Here is a 15,356-nt window from a genome sequence, read left to right on the forward strand (position 1 = left end):
AGAGCTTTGGCACCTCTGTGTAAGTAAGCAATAAGATTATTGTATTGTCTCTTGTTTCTTGTGATTGGTATAGTACATATTCTAAAAATTGCATTTTTGTGCACTACAGAATATCTCCTGAAGAAGATTCATTTTTTGAAACGTTGGTAAATAATCCGGAGACGACGTTGTACCTTGGTTTATAAATTCTATTAAGTTGTGTATTGTATTGTAATGCTTCAGAGCACAATACATGTACAGCAAGTTTTATAAGTCTTATGACTGTTGATTGCGGGTCAGACTATCACGACTGTTGGCTTTATATTTGTTTTCTGCTCCCTAGGTTTGCCAGTTCCGGTTAGGGGATCCCTGGGAATTTGGGAAGCGATGGGCAGGAAGGACAGGGTTTGAGCAGGGGAGGGACCTCAGCAGGGAATCACGCCATAGAGTCCCTCTCACAATTGGTTAACTAATTGATTAAAACACGTACAATTAATTGACAAATCTGTTTAGTGGGGTGACACCCTCCCCAGATAAATATATGCAGATAGGATCAAGTTGCATAAGTAGGGGGCTCGCGGGATTTTGTTTGCTGCCCATGCAGAATGCAGACGTCCCTGGTTCTAGCCAATAGACCCCATTCCAAATAACGATGGGTGCAGAAACTGGGGGGGGAGGGGCCTTCATCCTTCTTGCCTGAATTCGGGTTGGGGGAAAGGACTGCCTCGGACATAAAAAAGGGACAGAGGGGTCGCGGGGGAACAGGAGATAGGAAGGAGGAACCCGTGCAGGGACGGGGGCAGGAGGCATCACGGGGTCTTACCATCCTCGTAGGGGGTGTATTGGACACGGTAGGTGCCATCTCCGTTGTCCGTGATATAGGTGTCCGTCTTGGCGCCTGAGGGGTTGATGACGCGCACCTTGACGTGGCTGCCACCGGTCTTGGTGAGCGAACGGGCGTCCACGGTGAACTCGGTGGTGACTTCTCGTAAGACACCTGGGAGAGATCATGAAGGGTGAGGTCTCAGTTTGGCGGCTGTCCTGGGGGGTGGCTTGGGATACTGTAATGTATCCAGTCCAGACAAGTCCAGACAAGCTCAGAGACAAACGTCGAGCTTCGCTCCAAGAGACAATGGACTATGTGGATCCTAGCCTGCTCCAATCAGGGGGCTGGGTTCCCGGCCAAGAGCCTATGGGACTCTCGGCCACTGTAAATAACCTATAGGGAAGTAGGGGTGTGTTTTGGGTGCCGGTTTCTCGGGGGATATAAGCCGGCCTGGCCAAAGTTATCTTGTTCCTGATCGAATAAAGTACGCTTTGCTGAAATCACGCAGTTTTGCAAATCCTCCCCCCCTGGACTGAAGACACCTCCAGAGCAGGGGTGGGGTGGGAGGGACCCGGTCTTGCCCTGAAAACCCCTGCAGGTGACCACCAATGCTCCCTCTCAGCTGAGGAGTCTTGTGAGTAAAAATCCTACTCTGTGAGCTCCTGCCATTCAAGTTGTGAGCGAGCGATTTGGCGGCTGCACAAATGAGTTTGGCTCTGGAGCCACCCCTTCCTGAGCTGAAACAAAAAAGGGGGATCCGAAGGCTAACAAAACTGTGAGCTGGCTCACACTCACTCAGCTTAGACGGAACACCGGTGGCCACCTGTACAATCACGGCAGGCCGCCCTGACAAGACTATCTGCTCCTCCTGTAAGGATGTGAACAGTAGCTAATGCAGACTGAAAGATGGAGAGAGATGTCGCTAGATATCCAGATGACAGGAAACAGAGAGCAGGAAGAACAAGAAAGAACAAGGAGCAGGGGTCATTTCCTGTGGGAGCGCACAGGAGCGGAGCTCCGGCATTAAAGAGCCCAGGGGGCGGGCACATGCAACAAGACCCACCCCTTGCTCCCAGCAGCCCTCAGTCAGAGCAAGAAGCAGCCAGGTAAGTTGCAGAGCCAACAAGTCCAAAACAGTCCAGTGGTACCTTTAAGACCAAGTTTTATTCAGGTACAAGCTCTCCCTCCTCTGCGAGGACAGATCTGCATTCCCCCCCACATAGCTAGCAATCCAAAACAGTCCAGTGGAGCCTGAGCGGTGGGTGTTGCCTTCTGACACACTTCCGGTGATGTCAGGGGGTGTGGCATATGCAAATAAGTTATGCTAATGAGTTATGCTAATAAGCTCCTGCACCTCTTTTTCTATGAAATGACCCCTGACAAGGAGGAACTCGGCTTAAAAAGGCTATGGTGAGATTAAAGAAAGAAAGATAAAATAGAGAGATGGACAAGTTATCTGCTGTTTTTCTAACTATATTTAGAGAGGCAGATGTTTTACACAGGTAGATAGGCAGCAATGTTCCCTCTAAGCTGTAGAGTCTTGTGAGCAAAAATTCTACTTTGTGAGCTACTGGCATTAAAGTTGTGAGTGAGCAATTTGGCTACTGCATAAGTTAGTTTGCTCCGGAGCCCATCCTTCTCGAGCGGAGACACTTCTCCAGAGTCTCTGGCAGAGGTCTTTCACAACACCGACGACCTGATGCTCCTTTTAACTGGAGATGCCGGGACCCTCTCCATGCCATGCAGACGCTCAGCCACTGAACCACACCCCTCATAAGAACATCAGAAAAGCCCTGCTGGATCAGACCAGTGGTCCATCCACTCCTGCATCCTGTCTCCCCAACCAGTTCCTCTGGAGGGCCAACAACAGGGCAGAGAGGCCGAGGCCTTCATAAGAACATCGGAAGAAGTGGTGGTCCAGCCAGTCCAGCATCTTGTCTCAGACAGTGGCCAACCAGTTCCTCTGGAGGGCCAACGACAGAGCAGAGAGGCCGAGGCCTTCCCCTGATGTTGTCTCTAGATACTGGAATTCAGAGGCTGACTACCCTTTAGTCACCGTGGTGAGTAGCCACTGGTAGATCTATTCTCTATTAATCTGTCCAATCCCCTTTTAAAGCCATCAGTGTCTGTGGCCATCACTACTGCCTCTGGCAGCGAATTCCATGTCTTAATCACTTGTTACGTAAAGAGCTGTTTCCTTGAATTTTCCTCCCCTGAATTCTCCTGCGATTCTTTTGGTTTCTTCCTTCCAAGGCACTTTAGGGACTTTTAATGGAAAAGTGGTACCCATTTTCAGGGCTTTTTTGGTAGAAAAAGCCCAGCAAGAACTCATTAACATAATAGGCCACACCCAACAGCAGAAAATCATTATCATATTAGGCCACACCTCTGACGGCACAGCTCATTAGCATATTAGGCCACACCCCCATACGTTCCCTTGGCTTGCCCGGGCGCCCCATGGCTGTGGGGAGCCCAGGCAAGCCAGCCCTGGGAGGGGAGGCAGTTTAAACTGCCTTCCCTTGGCTGCCCAGGCACACCGCGGCTGTGGGGAGCCTGGGCAAGCTGGCCCTTGGACAGGCCAGGGAAGGCACGGGGAGGCATTAAATGCCTCCCCGATCCTTCCAGGGGGGCCCCGTCCCACCCGCCTCGGAGTCGCCAGGGGTGTCTGTGTCGCTCTCCAGGCCTTCCCTCTGTAGCCAGGCACACACAGAGGTTTTGGCTGTAGTGGGCGTGGCCAACTCTGAAGCCAGCCGGAACTCCGTTCCTGTGCGTTGCTGCCCAAAAATAGCCCTGCCCATTTTGAAACCGACAAGTGCCCACCCACCGCATCGGGACGGACAAGTGGGGGAAGACACAAAATATTGGCCACAGCTTACCTCGGGGTTCCACCCCTGGTCCGAAGACCTTGACGTTGCTGGTGTCCACGGCGGGGTCAACATTGACGCGGGCAGGGAACTTGGGCACAGCATGCCCGCCATATTTAATGGTGATGGTATAGGTGCCCGGGAAGGAGGGGGTGTAGGTGATGCTGTAGGTCCCGTCGCTGTTGTTCTGGATCAGTACCTCCGCCTTGACCCCCGAGTCGGAGATGATCTCAATGGTCAGCTCGGCGTCGCCCGCTTTCGAGCAGTCGACCATGAAGGTGGCCGTCTCGCCCACCTTGCCGTGCTCCAAGCCGGGCCCGCTGGCCGTGACCTTGGAGGGGTCGAAGACGGGCTTGATGTCGGCTTTGAAGGGCGATCCGGGGATGTGGGCGTCGGCAAAGAGGATGTTGATGGCATATTCGCCGGGCTCCGTGGGGAGGTACGAAACGGAGCACGAGCCGTCACCGTTGTCTTGGCACTCGATCTTGGCTTCGCAGGGGCCCTCCACGGTCAGGCCCAGCCCGCCGGTGCCGGCCCCTTTGGTGTCGATGGTGAAAGGGGCGGGCTTGCCGACAAAGCCACCCTTCAGCCCTGGCCCGTAGGCACACACCTGGAAGGAAAACCGGATGTCAGCTACAACAAAATTCAAGCCCCGTAGCACCTTAGAAACCAACAAGATTTTCAGAACATGAATTTTCTTTTTCTTTTTAAAGATTTTATAAACTTTATTGAAGATCAAACAGTAGATTTGTAAATCATAGCGCACATACATAAGTTGAATCAGATTTCCACGGACACAGATTTGTAAATATAAAAGAATGAAAGAATGAAAGAATGAAAGAGAGGGAGATATTTAGCATAAAAGACTGCCATTAAGAAAAAAATCAAAGTATGATACAGAGGGTTATGTGGTTGGCAATCTTGCGTAAGAATGTAGTCCGAAAATGGGTACCACTTTTCATCAAAATTAGATTGCTTTGGGCAGATTTCGGATCTTTGAACCTTATCTGTGATTTTTTCCAAGATAACGTGGTCCCATACCTTTTTAAACCAGTTGTTTCTCGTTGGAGCCAAAGAAGAACATGAATTTTCGAGAGTCAAAACTCCATCAGGCATCTGACTGAGGGAGCTTTGATTCTCAAAAGCACATAAACCGAAAATTCTGTTGATATCTAAGTTGCTACTGGACCCGAATCTAGCCGAACAAAATTCAATTCCAGTAGCGCCTTAAAGATCAACAGAACTTTCCAGGGTGTAAGATTCTGGGAGACAAAGGTTTCAGATACAAATGAGAATGAAGATCCATCAGTCCTTATATCTAACTCAGAAGGTGGGAGGAGGGTTACCAAGAAAGTTCGGTTGGAGTCAGGATGCAGAGGTACAACTTGGCACGTGATCAGCTTAGAGGAAGGAGATATGCACAGAAGTGTGAAGTGCAGGAAATTAGTGTCTGGAATGAGGTAAGAATCCTGTGTCCCTATTCAAATGGGGTGGGGCTGAACTTGTCAATGAACTCTAGTTCCACAGTCTCACGTTGTAATCTCCCTTTGAAGCTTCTCTGTAGCAAAACTGCCATTCTTATGTCAGCAATGGAATAACGTAAGCTTTCCTGACTTTCCCTGGTCTGCTGTGAACACCTTGCTTCCAGGGGTCCTATTGACAACCAAGGGACCCCCTTACATCCTTGGACGATGGCCAATGTGGGGGGCATGTCATTTCACCCTGCCCCTGAGCATCCAGTGCCTGCCACTCACCTTGGATGGGTCTGGGGGCATGACAGCCTCAACTGAGAATGGGCTGCCTGGCACGGGGTGCCCATCGTAGGTGATGTCCACCTTGTAAGGCCCCTCTTCGGGTGGCATGTACTTGACGGAGTGGATGTCATTGGTGGTGCCCGTCTCCACTTTGCAGGGGATCGGACGCCGGGAGGGGGAGCTGATCTTCACGTCCACCTGGCCTTGCCCACCAGCCCCCTTCGTGTTGACGGCAAACTCCTGGTCACGGCCCACGTCCACCTCTGTGGGCAAAGGGGGGGAGAGGTTGAAAAAGAAACAGGATGATCAGACGTGCAGAAAACGCCACTTCCACCGTGGCGAAATGCACAGACCTGGGGGAGCAGCAGGATTTGAAAAAGGGACTTTATCGCAAGCACATAACTAACCCGTGGGACTCATTGCTTCAGGATTTTGTAGCATATCACAGCAGAGGGCATATCTGAAGATCGCTGAACATAGGCAGCTGGCTGATTCTGAGTCATAGCATTATTTTTATTCATTCATGTACGAATGGGAGCAGCTCTCTGGAGTCTCAGGCAGAGGTCTTTCCCATCACCTAACTGCCTGGTCCTTTTTAAATGGAGATGCCGGGGATTGAACCGGGGACCTTCTGCGTGCCAAGCAGAGGTGCTGCCACTGAGCCACGGCCCCTCTTTACAGCTCTCCAGGGTCTCAGGCGGAGGTCTTTCCCATCACCTCCTGCCTGGTCCTTTTTTACTGGAGATGCCGGGGATTGAACCTGGGACCTTCTGCATGCCAAGCAGAGGCTCTGCCACTGAGCCACGGCCCCTCTTGACAGCTCTCCAGGGTCTCAGGCTGAGGTCTTTCCCATCACCTCCTGCCTGGTCCTTTTTTACTGGAGATGCCGGGGATTGAACCTGGGACCTTCTGCATGCCAAGCAGAGGCTCTGCCACTGAGCCACGGCCCCTCTTGACAGCTCTCCAGGGTCTCAGGCTGAGGTCTTTCCCATCACCTCCTGCCTGGTCCTTTTTAACTGGTGCTGCTGGGGATTGAACCTGGGACCTTCTGCGTGCCAAGCAGAGGCTCTGTCACTGAGCCACAGCCCCTCTTGACAGCTCTCCAGGGTCTCAGGCGGAGGTCTTTCCCATCACCTAACTGCCCGGTCCTTTTCTAAGTGGAGATGCCAGGGATTGAACCTGGGGTCTCCTGCATGCCAAGCAGAGGCTCTGCCACTGAGCCACGTCCCCTTCCCTAAGTAGCAGAGGCTGAGAGGGGGGTCTCCAATGAGCAAAGCAACACAAGGCTTCAGGCAGCCTAATCCTGCACGTGCTGACTCAGGACTAAGTCCCATTGCATTCAGTGGCACTTACTCCCAAGTAGGTGTATTGCAGCCCTGAATACTCTCCTTTCAAGACCCATTAAGGAACACGCGTTGAGCAGAGGCCAGCCATAACAATCTTGGTTTTTGAATTGCGCTTTCCCGATATATTGGATGAGTCGGACACGGGGATGCAAATTCGTAGTCGGGAGAGCACCCCGCCGCCCCTTCTTCGGGACCGTCACAGGTTGCCCGACATGCCTTCGGCGCCGCTGGAACGCCAGGAGCTCTGGAGAGCAGCCTTCCAACCCGGTCTCCCGCATGCTGCTCTGCCCCCCTGCCCCAGTCCCCCACTTACTGCTGTTCAATCCTTGCACTTTGACCTTGCTGAGATCGAGGGGCGGAGCCACGGTCACCGGGAAGGGGCTCTTCGGGATGGGGTCTCCGCCGTAAGTGACGGTCACCGCCATGTTGCCCTGGTGTACGGGGGGGGGAGAATAGATGCAAGTCAGAGGCAAAAAGTGTACACTGGGGGGGTTATAGCACAGGGGTCCCCAACAGGGTGCTCCTGGGGGTCATGGTGCCAGCCAACACCTTTCCTTGATGTCCAAGTGCTTTTAGAAACTGGGCAGGACCAGTGGGGCTTTTACCCAGCAAGGTTTCCGATTGGCCAGTGGAGATTCGATTGGCTGTGCCGATTCTTTAGAACGTTGCTTTGGCAGCCGCTGCCCCCACAACGCAAGGATCGTCTTCACTGTGTGTCAGAAGGTAAGCGGTGGCAGCCCTTTTGTGGCTGGCTCCGCCTCCCGCGGTGGCCATTTTGCAGCTGTGTTTACTACGCTGCATCAGAACTCCAAAGGGGCCCGCTGTGGGGGAATATCCCAAACCCCAAATTCTGCAACACCCGCAGAAAAAGTCTGAGGACCTCTGAACTAAACAGCAGAGGTCTATCAGTGGTTATTAGCCACAAGGTATAGATAGGGGCTCTGGGGCAAGGGATGCTCTGTCTCCTTGGTGCTTGGGGGGGGCAACAGTGGGAGGACTCCTAGTGTCCTGGCCCCACTGGTGGACCTCCTGATGGCACCTGGTATTTCTGGCCACTGTGTGACAGAGTGTTGGACTGGATGGGCCTTTGGCCTGATCCAACATTGGCGTCTCTTATGTTCTTATGTTCTTATGTAACTAGAAGGAGCGCCCAAAGACGCTGCTGGGTCGGCCCTGTGGGTATGGACCGGGCTGAAGGCGGAGGAGCAAACGCCCGTCTCACCTGCTGCACGGCTGTGTACTTGACGGTGTAGGAATAATCGTGGTTGTCGATGATCTCGAAGTCTCGCACGACTTCGCCCTTGGTGGCCCCCGCGAAGTGCACGTCCAGCTTGGCTTTGCCGGCCCCTTTTGTAAAGACCGTGAAGTGGGTGGGCTTCCCGACTTCCACACCTGCAAAGAAAAAGCCACAGTTGGGGCAAAATGCCCTCAGTTCCCTGCTTGCAAAGAATGCTGCTGCCACCCTTCTTGGCACAGGATGGAGCCCCCTCGCGATATACCGGGGTGTATGTTTTTTATGTTGTATACTTGGCACATGACGCCCTAACTGTGAGCCGCCCTGAGCCTGTTTGCGGGGTAGGGCGGGATAGAAATATAATAAAATTTAAAAAATAAAATAAAATAAAAATGTATTACATTTTTTGCAGGCAATTTCCCATCCTCCTCCCTGCTCGGCTTTCGCTCACCTGTCCGGCTGAGTCCGGGCCCTTCGGCTTTCACCTTGCTGGCGTCGTGGGAGGGGTCCACCTTGATGTGGAAAGGGCTGATGGGGATTTCCTGGGGGGAGGGGCGGGAAAGGCGAGACTGTTAGTCTGAGGGAGGCTGTTCCACAATTGTGCTGGCTTTGACAGGGGCGGGGGGCATCAACCTTGGCTGTCCTCTTTCTACGGGCCCCTTTTTTTGGACACTGGCTTCTGCAAATGAGAGGGAGGGGGGTGGGCCGGGGCTGAGGCAACAAATGTGGTGGTGAAGGTTGCCAGAACGGGGGTCCTGCTTTCTTCCTTGAACACCTAAAGATGCCTTATACTGAATCAGACCATCAAGGTCAGTATTGTCTACTCAATAATAATAGTTATTATTATTATTATTATTATTATTATTATTATTATTATTATTAGAAAAAGAAGAAGAATAGATTGGATTTATACCCTGCCATTTACTCGGAGTCTCAGAGCGGCTTACAATCTCCTTTCCCTTCCCCTCCCCACAACAGACACCCTGTGAGGTAGGCGGGGCTGAGAGAGCTCTTTCAAGGACTGCCCTTGAGAGAACAGCTCTGAGAGAACTTGTGATGGACCCAAGGTCACACCAGCAGCTACATGTGGAAGAGGAGTGGGGAATCAAAACCGGTTCTCCCAGATTAGAGTCTGCGCTCCTAACCACTACACCAAACTGGTTATACCCCGCCCTTCACTACCCAAAGGAGTCTCAGAGCGGCTGACAATCTCCTTTTCCCTTCCCCTCCCCACAACAGAAACCCTGTGAAGTAGGTGGGGCTGAGAGAGCTCTTTCGAGGATTGCCCTTGAGAGAACAGCTCTGAGAGAACTTGTGATGGACCCAAGGCCACACCAGAAGCTGCATGTGGAAGAGGAGTGGGGAATCAAACCCGGTTCTCCCAGATTAGAGTCTGCGCTCCTAACCACTACACCAAACTGGTTATACCCTGCCCTTCACTACCCGAAGGAGTCTCAGAGCGGCTGACAAACTCCTTTCCCTTCCCCTCCCCACAACAGACACCCTGTGAGGTAGGCGGGGCTGAGAGAGCTCTTTCGAGGACTACTCCTGAGAGAACAGCTCTGAACTTGTGATGGACCCAAGGTCACACCAGCAGCTGCATGTGGAGGCGTGGGGAATCAAACCCGGTTCTCCCAGATTAGAGTCTGCCCTCCTAGCCACTACACCAAACTGGCTCTCCATCCTTGCCGCTCCAGTTTGGTTGAAGTAAAAATGGGACACCTACGCCACTCTCAGTTCCTTGCTAGAAGGGCAAGATAGAAGCACAAAAAAAGAAAGGACCCGATCCAAGGAAGCCCCAGTCCTGCTGCCTACCTGGTTAGCAAAGAGCACCATGATGGTGTAGCGCCCTGGGCCCGGCGGGGTGTACTTGACGGTGAAGGTGTCGTTGTCGTTTTTGATGATGTCAAAATCGATGTCTGCCTCCAGCGGCCCCACCACGCCTGGCGCGCACTTGATGCCAATGCTCACGTCTCCTGAAAGACAGACGGGGCAGTGCCCGATGAGCGGGATGCGCCGGGGACGGAAGGGCAAACTCCCCTGGAGACCCCCTCCGATCCCTCCCTTACCTTGCCCGGCCTCGCTGCAGTCGACCGTGAAATAGGTCGGCTCGCTGGCTTTCAGCCCCGTCTTCTCAACTCCGGGGCCGTACACCTTGACTTTGTCGGGATGGCTTCCTTCGCCAACACTCACCTGCCGGGAGGAGAAGGGGGATTCATGGGCTATCGGCACCCCGTGCAACTGAACCAGCCCTCCCTCTCAGCGGTGGAGTCTTGTGAGCAAAAATCCTCCTGGGTGAGCTCCTGGCGTTAAAGTTGCGCGTGAGCGGTCTGGCTGCTGTATAAATCAGTTTACGCTGGAGCCCTCCTTCCTGAGCTAAGCCGGGGGCTAAAAAACCGTGAGCTGGCTCACACTAACTCAGCTTAGAGGGAACACTGCTGGTGATGACCCACCCTTGAGCTATTGAACGCCCAAAGCCGCCTTTGATTGTAGGAAATCATAAAGCTGGAAGGGGTCGTACAGTCTATCTAGTCCAGGGGTGGCCAAGCTGTGGTTCGGGAGCCACATGCGGCTCTTTCACACGTATTGTGCGGCTCCCGGGAGGCTCCCCATCTATTTGCTCTCTCTCTTTCTTTCCATCTCTCTTCCTGCATCCCTTCCCCATCTCTTTGCTTTTTTTGTTTCTCGCTCTCTTTCTCTCTTTCTTTCCACCTCTTTCATTCTTTCTTTCCACCTTAGACACATAAACGTCATTAGCAAACAAGTAGCATCGGGGAAATAAATATCGTTATCAATATCTGTTCTTACCCCTTTTGTTTTTATTTTTGGCCGTCTCGTTTAATGTTAATAAAAAGCAAATGTGCATATCTTTCAGTATAAAGCGTGTGTGATATTTGTTCTATCTTTTTTTCCGTCTCTCTTCCTTCATCCCTTCCCCCATCTCTCTTCCTGCATCCCTTCCCCATCTCTTTGCTTTTTTTGTTTCTCGCTCTCTTTCTCTCTTTCTTTCCACCTCTTTCATTCTTTCTTTCCACCTTAGACACATAAACGTCATTAGCAAACAAGTAGCATCAGGCACATAAATATCGTTATCAATATCTGCCCTTACCCCTTTTGTTTTTATTTTTGGCCATCTCATTTAATGTTAATAACAAGCAAATGTGCATCTCTTTCAGTAAAAAGTGTGTGTGATATTTGTTCGTGTCTTCTCGAACATCTGACGTTTATTCTGTGTGGCTCTTACGTTAAGCAGGTTTGGCCACACCTGATCTAGTCCAACCACCTGCCCAGTGCAGGACCAGCCTAAAGTATCGGCCTGTCTAACTCTGGGGTCTCAGGGACCTAAAGGTCCTTCCTGATGCTCTCCTGGGAGAGGTGCCAGGAATCAAACCCAGGACCTTGTGCATGCCGAGCGGGCGTCCCTCCACTGAGCCACGGCCCCCCTTCCTGCAGCTGACCGCCCAACCAGCAGAAGGTCGGATGGTGCGCTAGACGGGCCACAGCAATTGCCCTGAAAGACCTGCAAAAGTCAGTCAAGCGCCGGTCACTCACCCGGAAAGGGCTCTTGGGGATGTTGACGCCCCCCCAGCTGATGATGATGGTGTGTTTGATGGGCTTGGTGGGGACGTAGACGCAAGAGAAGGTGTGGTCACCGTTGTCTTTGACCTTGATGTTAATGGGAACGCCTTCTGCATCCTGGAAAGAAGAACATTTCTGTGTCAAAGCTGTTCCTCAGTTCCAGCTCTTGGTCACTCCTCCCTGCAGCCAAGAAACCGACCCCGGGCAGAAGCATGCAGGTGAAGGAGACCAGCTTTTTTTTTGGGGGGGGGGCTGACTCAGTTCTTAGAGATAGATCAAGATGGGTTGCCGTCATAGTCTGTCTCAGGGCTATTTGGGGGCAGGAACGCACAGGAACGGAGTTCCGGCTGGCTCCCGAGTTGGCCACGCCCAGCAGGAACTCATTCGCATAACAGGCCACACCCAACAGCAGAAACTCATTAGGATTGCCAGGCAGATGCTCTGCCACTGAACCACGGCTCCTCTCCAATGCCGGGCTCAGTGGTCCTTCGGTACCCATCTGCCCAAATGCTCAGGCACCGGCTTCCACCTGCACTGAATTCTGGGTAACCACCCTGTCACTGATGCGCTACTTGCTTGTCCTAGGATGGAAAGATCGCCTCACTCTGGCATTTACAGGGGCTGCTGGTTCTCTCTGTCTCTCTTGGTCAGTACCTGAAGGCCTCAGTTCATGCCCTTGAATACACATGTCATGATCTGGGCTGTGCCACCAGAGGCCTACTAGGCCCAGGGAGCCTGGCTGGCAGTAGGTGAGGCTGGGCCTACAACTCCCAGAAGCCCCTGAGAGGTTTTGGAGCCAAAACTGACCAATAGGGAAGAAGAGGGCTGGGGAACAAAAGGGCTGGTGCCAGAGCAGAAGCTGTTCTTTCTTCCCAGAGGGCAGAGCCAGAAGGGAGGCTGCTGCAGGGGACAGACCCTCATCCTGAGGGAAGGGTGAGTAGTCTAGTGCCACTGCAGATAGTGAGCTAGAGGCAGTGTATATTTAGATGCGTTAGGGCATTTAATTTCTTTTCACCCACTTACTGTTATATTTCTGCACCTTGTTTGCTTGACCTCTTATAAAATAAACCTTTTCCTTGTTTCACCCTGCCTGGTCCTCACGCCTGTTATTCGGCCAAAAGGGAGGCCTGAAGGTCTTGGGAGGGTTCTCTGGGCCTTCTCAAGGGAGCCTGGAGCCAGAGTGGTGGCAGCGTTGGGTGACACCCCACCTGAGCCATGACAACGCAAGATGGAGCCCAGGGTACCCACAGGTGCAGGACCAACAAGAACCCAGCCCGTCGCGGCTTACCTGGGCGTAGATCTTGAGCTCGGCTTTCCCCGCCCCTCTGGCGTCGATGGTGAACTCCGCGGGCTTGTTCACTATGCAGCCGACGGGCTCCAGGCCGGGGCCAAACGCTTTCACCTGGAAGGGTGGCAAAGACGTGTGAGCGAGCGAGAGAAACACCCCAGGGAGCAGCCAGGGCAGCATCTGTGCTTATGCAGAGGAGAGCGACGAGGATGATGGGGGGCCTGGAGACCAAGAAGCCCTCTGGGGAGAGGCTGAGGGACTTCTTGGGAATGTTCGGTCTGGAGATGAGGAGGTTGAGGGGGGGCAGGATAGCTCCCTTGAAGTATTTGAAAGGCTCTTACTTGGAGGAGAAGAGGAGGAGGAGGAGAAGAGGAGGAGAGGAAGAGGAGGAGAAGAAGAGGAGGAGGAGAGGAGGAGATTGGATTCATACCCCCCCCTTCACTCAGAGCGGCTGACAAACTCCTTTCCCTTCCCCTCCCCACAACAGACACCCTGTGAGGTAGGTGGGGCTGAGAGAGCTCTGAGAGAAACTGCTCTTTTTGCAAGAACAGCTCTTATCAGAACTACGGCTTTCCCAAGGTCATCCAGCCAGGTGCCAGTGGAGGAGTGGGGAATCAAACCCGGTTCTCCCAGATTAGAGTCCGCACACTTAACCACGACACCAAACTGGCTATAATAGTTTGTTTTCCCGCCTAAACCCCCATTCCTGACACAAAGTGTGTCATATGATGACCTGAGTACCTTTCTCAATAAACTGCACTGGGGCTGAGAGAGCTCTCTTGAGAACTGCCCTTGAGAGAAGAAGAGATTGGGTTTATACCCCGCCCTTCACTACCCAAAGGTGTCTCAGAGCGGCTCACAATCTCCTTTCCCTCCCCCCCCAACCACAGCAGACACCCTGTGAGGCAGGCGGGGCTGAGAGAGCTCTTGACAGAAACTGCTCTTTTTTCAAGGACAGCTCTTATCAGAACTATGGCTTGCCCAAGGTCATCCAGCAGGTGCAAGTGGAGGAGTGGGGGAATCAAACCCGGTTCTCCCAGATTAGAGTCCACGCTCTTAACCACAACACCAAAGCTGTTCCAGTTGGCAGCAGAGAAGAGGACTTTCAAAAAGGGGTTTAGATTAAGGGCAGGAAGGTACTGGCTGGATATTAGGAAGAACTTTTTGACAGCCAGAGTTGGACAGTGGCACCGGCTGCCTGGGGAGGTGGTGAGCTCCCCCTCCTCACTGCCAGTCTTTAAACAGCAGCTGGACAAACCCTTGTCAGGGTCGCTCTAGGATGATCCTGCACTGAGCGGGGGCTGGACTAGATGGCCTCTATGACACCTTCCAGCTCGGTGTGATTCTATGACTCTATAATTCAGAATCCCAAAGGCAGGGTGTGCTTGTGGGATCGACTGCAGCTCCCTGAAAATGCCATCTTTTGTCCTTTTGGAGAAAGGTAAGTAAGGAAAAGGGAGCCCTCCCTGGAGAAGACCCTGATGCTGGGAAAGATTGAAGGTCAAAGAAGACGGGGACGGCAAAGGATGAGATGGTTAGACAGTGTCATAGATGCAACGAACATGAAGTTGAGCCAACTTCAGAGGACGGCGGAAGACAAGAGGGCCTGGCGGGATCTGGTCCATGGGGTCGCGAAGAGTCAGACTCAACTGTGTGACTGAACAACAACAACAAAAGTTTCTAGGCCTCCCGGATACAAGGATATACTTGAAAAGATGTGGGGAATTCCTTCTGGAGTTTTCGAGGAGGCAGAATAAGATCTGGGGTGGTGGGAGTGGGATTTCAGTGCCTCCCGCCCCTCCCCCTACTGGCAAAACCAGGCACAATTACACAGTGTGTGCTTCATTGGCATAAGGTACATAGGCAGGGATGCCAACTCGAGGTTAGGGATTTCCTGGGGACTCTGGTGGGTGGAGTCTGGAGAGGGCAGGGTTTGGTGTGGTAGGTGTAATGCCATCAAGCTCAGCCTCCAAAGCAGCCCTTTCCTCCAGGGGAACTGATCTCTGAATCGTCTGGAGATCAGTTGTAATTTTTTTTGGGGGGGTCTCCAGCCCCCACCTGGAAGTTGGCCACCCTAGGACCCAGCAGTTCTGCTGCTAACCTCTCAATTAGGGGAGCGGTGGCACAGTGGGTATATCCCACTGCCTTAACATCTGAACTATGTCAGTTCAAGCCCCGCGCTGGTGTGAGCAGCCAGCCTGTTGTCCCCAGCTCATCGTCCACCCAGCGATTCGAAAGCTCCGGCGAGTAGATAAAATGGGAACCGCTCCTTAGCGTGGGCGGGCACGCCAATCTTCCTTCTGGAGGGCGTTAGCTGACGGTCGAACGTCGATGGTCACGGCTTGTAAAGGCAAAACAGCTTGCCGGCTACAGATAGAACTCCTGCAACGGACGTTCCGGCCAGGCGGTGGCAGTGTGGCGACAGACATACGGGTCCTGGAGCCTGAGCAGCAAGCAGCCGTGCCGGAAAACGACGAAGCCAGCCA

The 15,356-nt window shown here is 52.8% G+C and overlaps 1 protein-coding gene across 1 annotated transcript in view; it reads right to left on the reverse strand.

Annotated features, from left to right (window-relative positions):
* FLNC (filamin C) overlaps positions 1 to 15,356 on the reverse strand; it is a 96,550-nt gene that overhangs the window by 51,102 nt on the left and 30,092 nt on the right. Inside the window, exons 12-21 of the mRNA XM_015419014.1 lie at positions 12,871 to 12,984; positions 11,556 to 11,699; positions 10,073 to 10,196; positions 9,819 to 9,979; positions 8,455 to 8,545; positions 7,992 to 8,161; positions 7,083 to 7,200; positions 5,424 to 5,686; positions 3,682 to 4,279; positions 793 to 976 (exon numbers count right to left, since the gene is read on the reverse strand). Of these exons, the coding sequence (XP_015274500.1) occupies positions 793 to 976; positions 3,682 to 4,279; positions 5,424 to 5,686; positions 7,083 to 7,200; positions 7,992 to 8,161; positions 8,455 to 8,545; positions 9,819 to 9,979; positions 10,073 to 10,196; positions 11,556 to 11,699; positions 12,871 to 12,984 (1,967 nt within the window). The remainder of the gene's footprint in view (positions 1 to 792; positions 977 to 3,681; positions 4,280 to 5,423; positions 5,687 to 7,082; positions 7,201 to 7,991; positions 8,162 to 8,454; positions 8,546 to 9,818; positions 9,980 to 10,072; positions 10,197 to 11,555; positions 11,700 to 12,870; positions 12,985 to 15,356) is intronic.

Source organism: Gekko japonicus, unplaced genomic scaffold, assembly GCF_001447785.1.
Source record: "Gekko japonicus isolate JY-2015 unplaced genomic scaffold, Gekko_japonicus_V1.1 scaffold3687, whole genome shotgun sequence".
NCBI classification, from domain to species: domain Eukaryota; kingdom Metazoa; phylum Chordata; class Lepidosauria; order Squamata; family Gekkonidae; genus Gekko; species Gekko japonicus.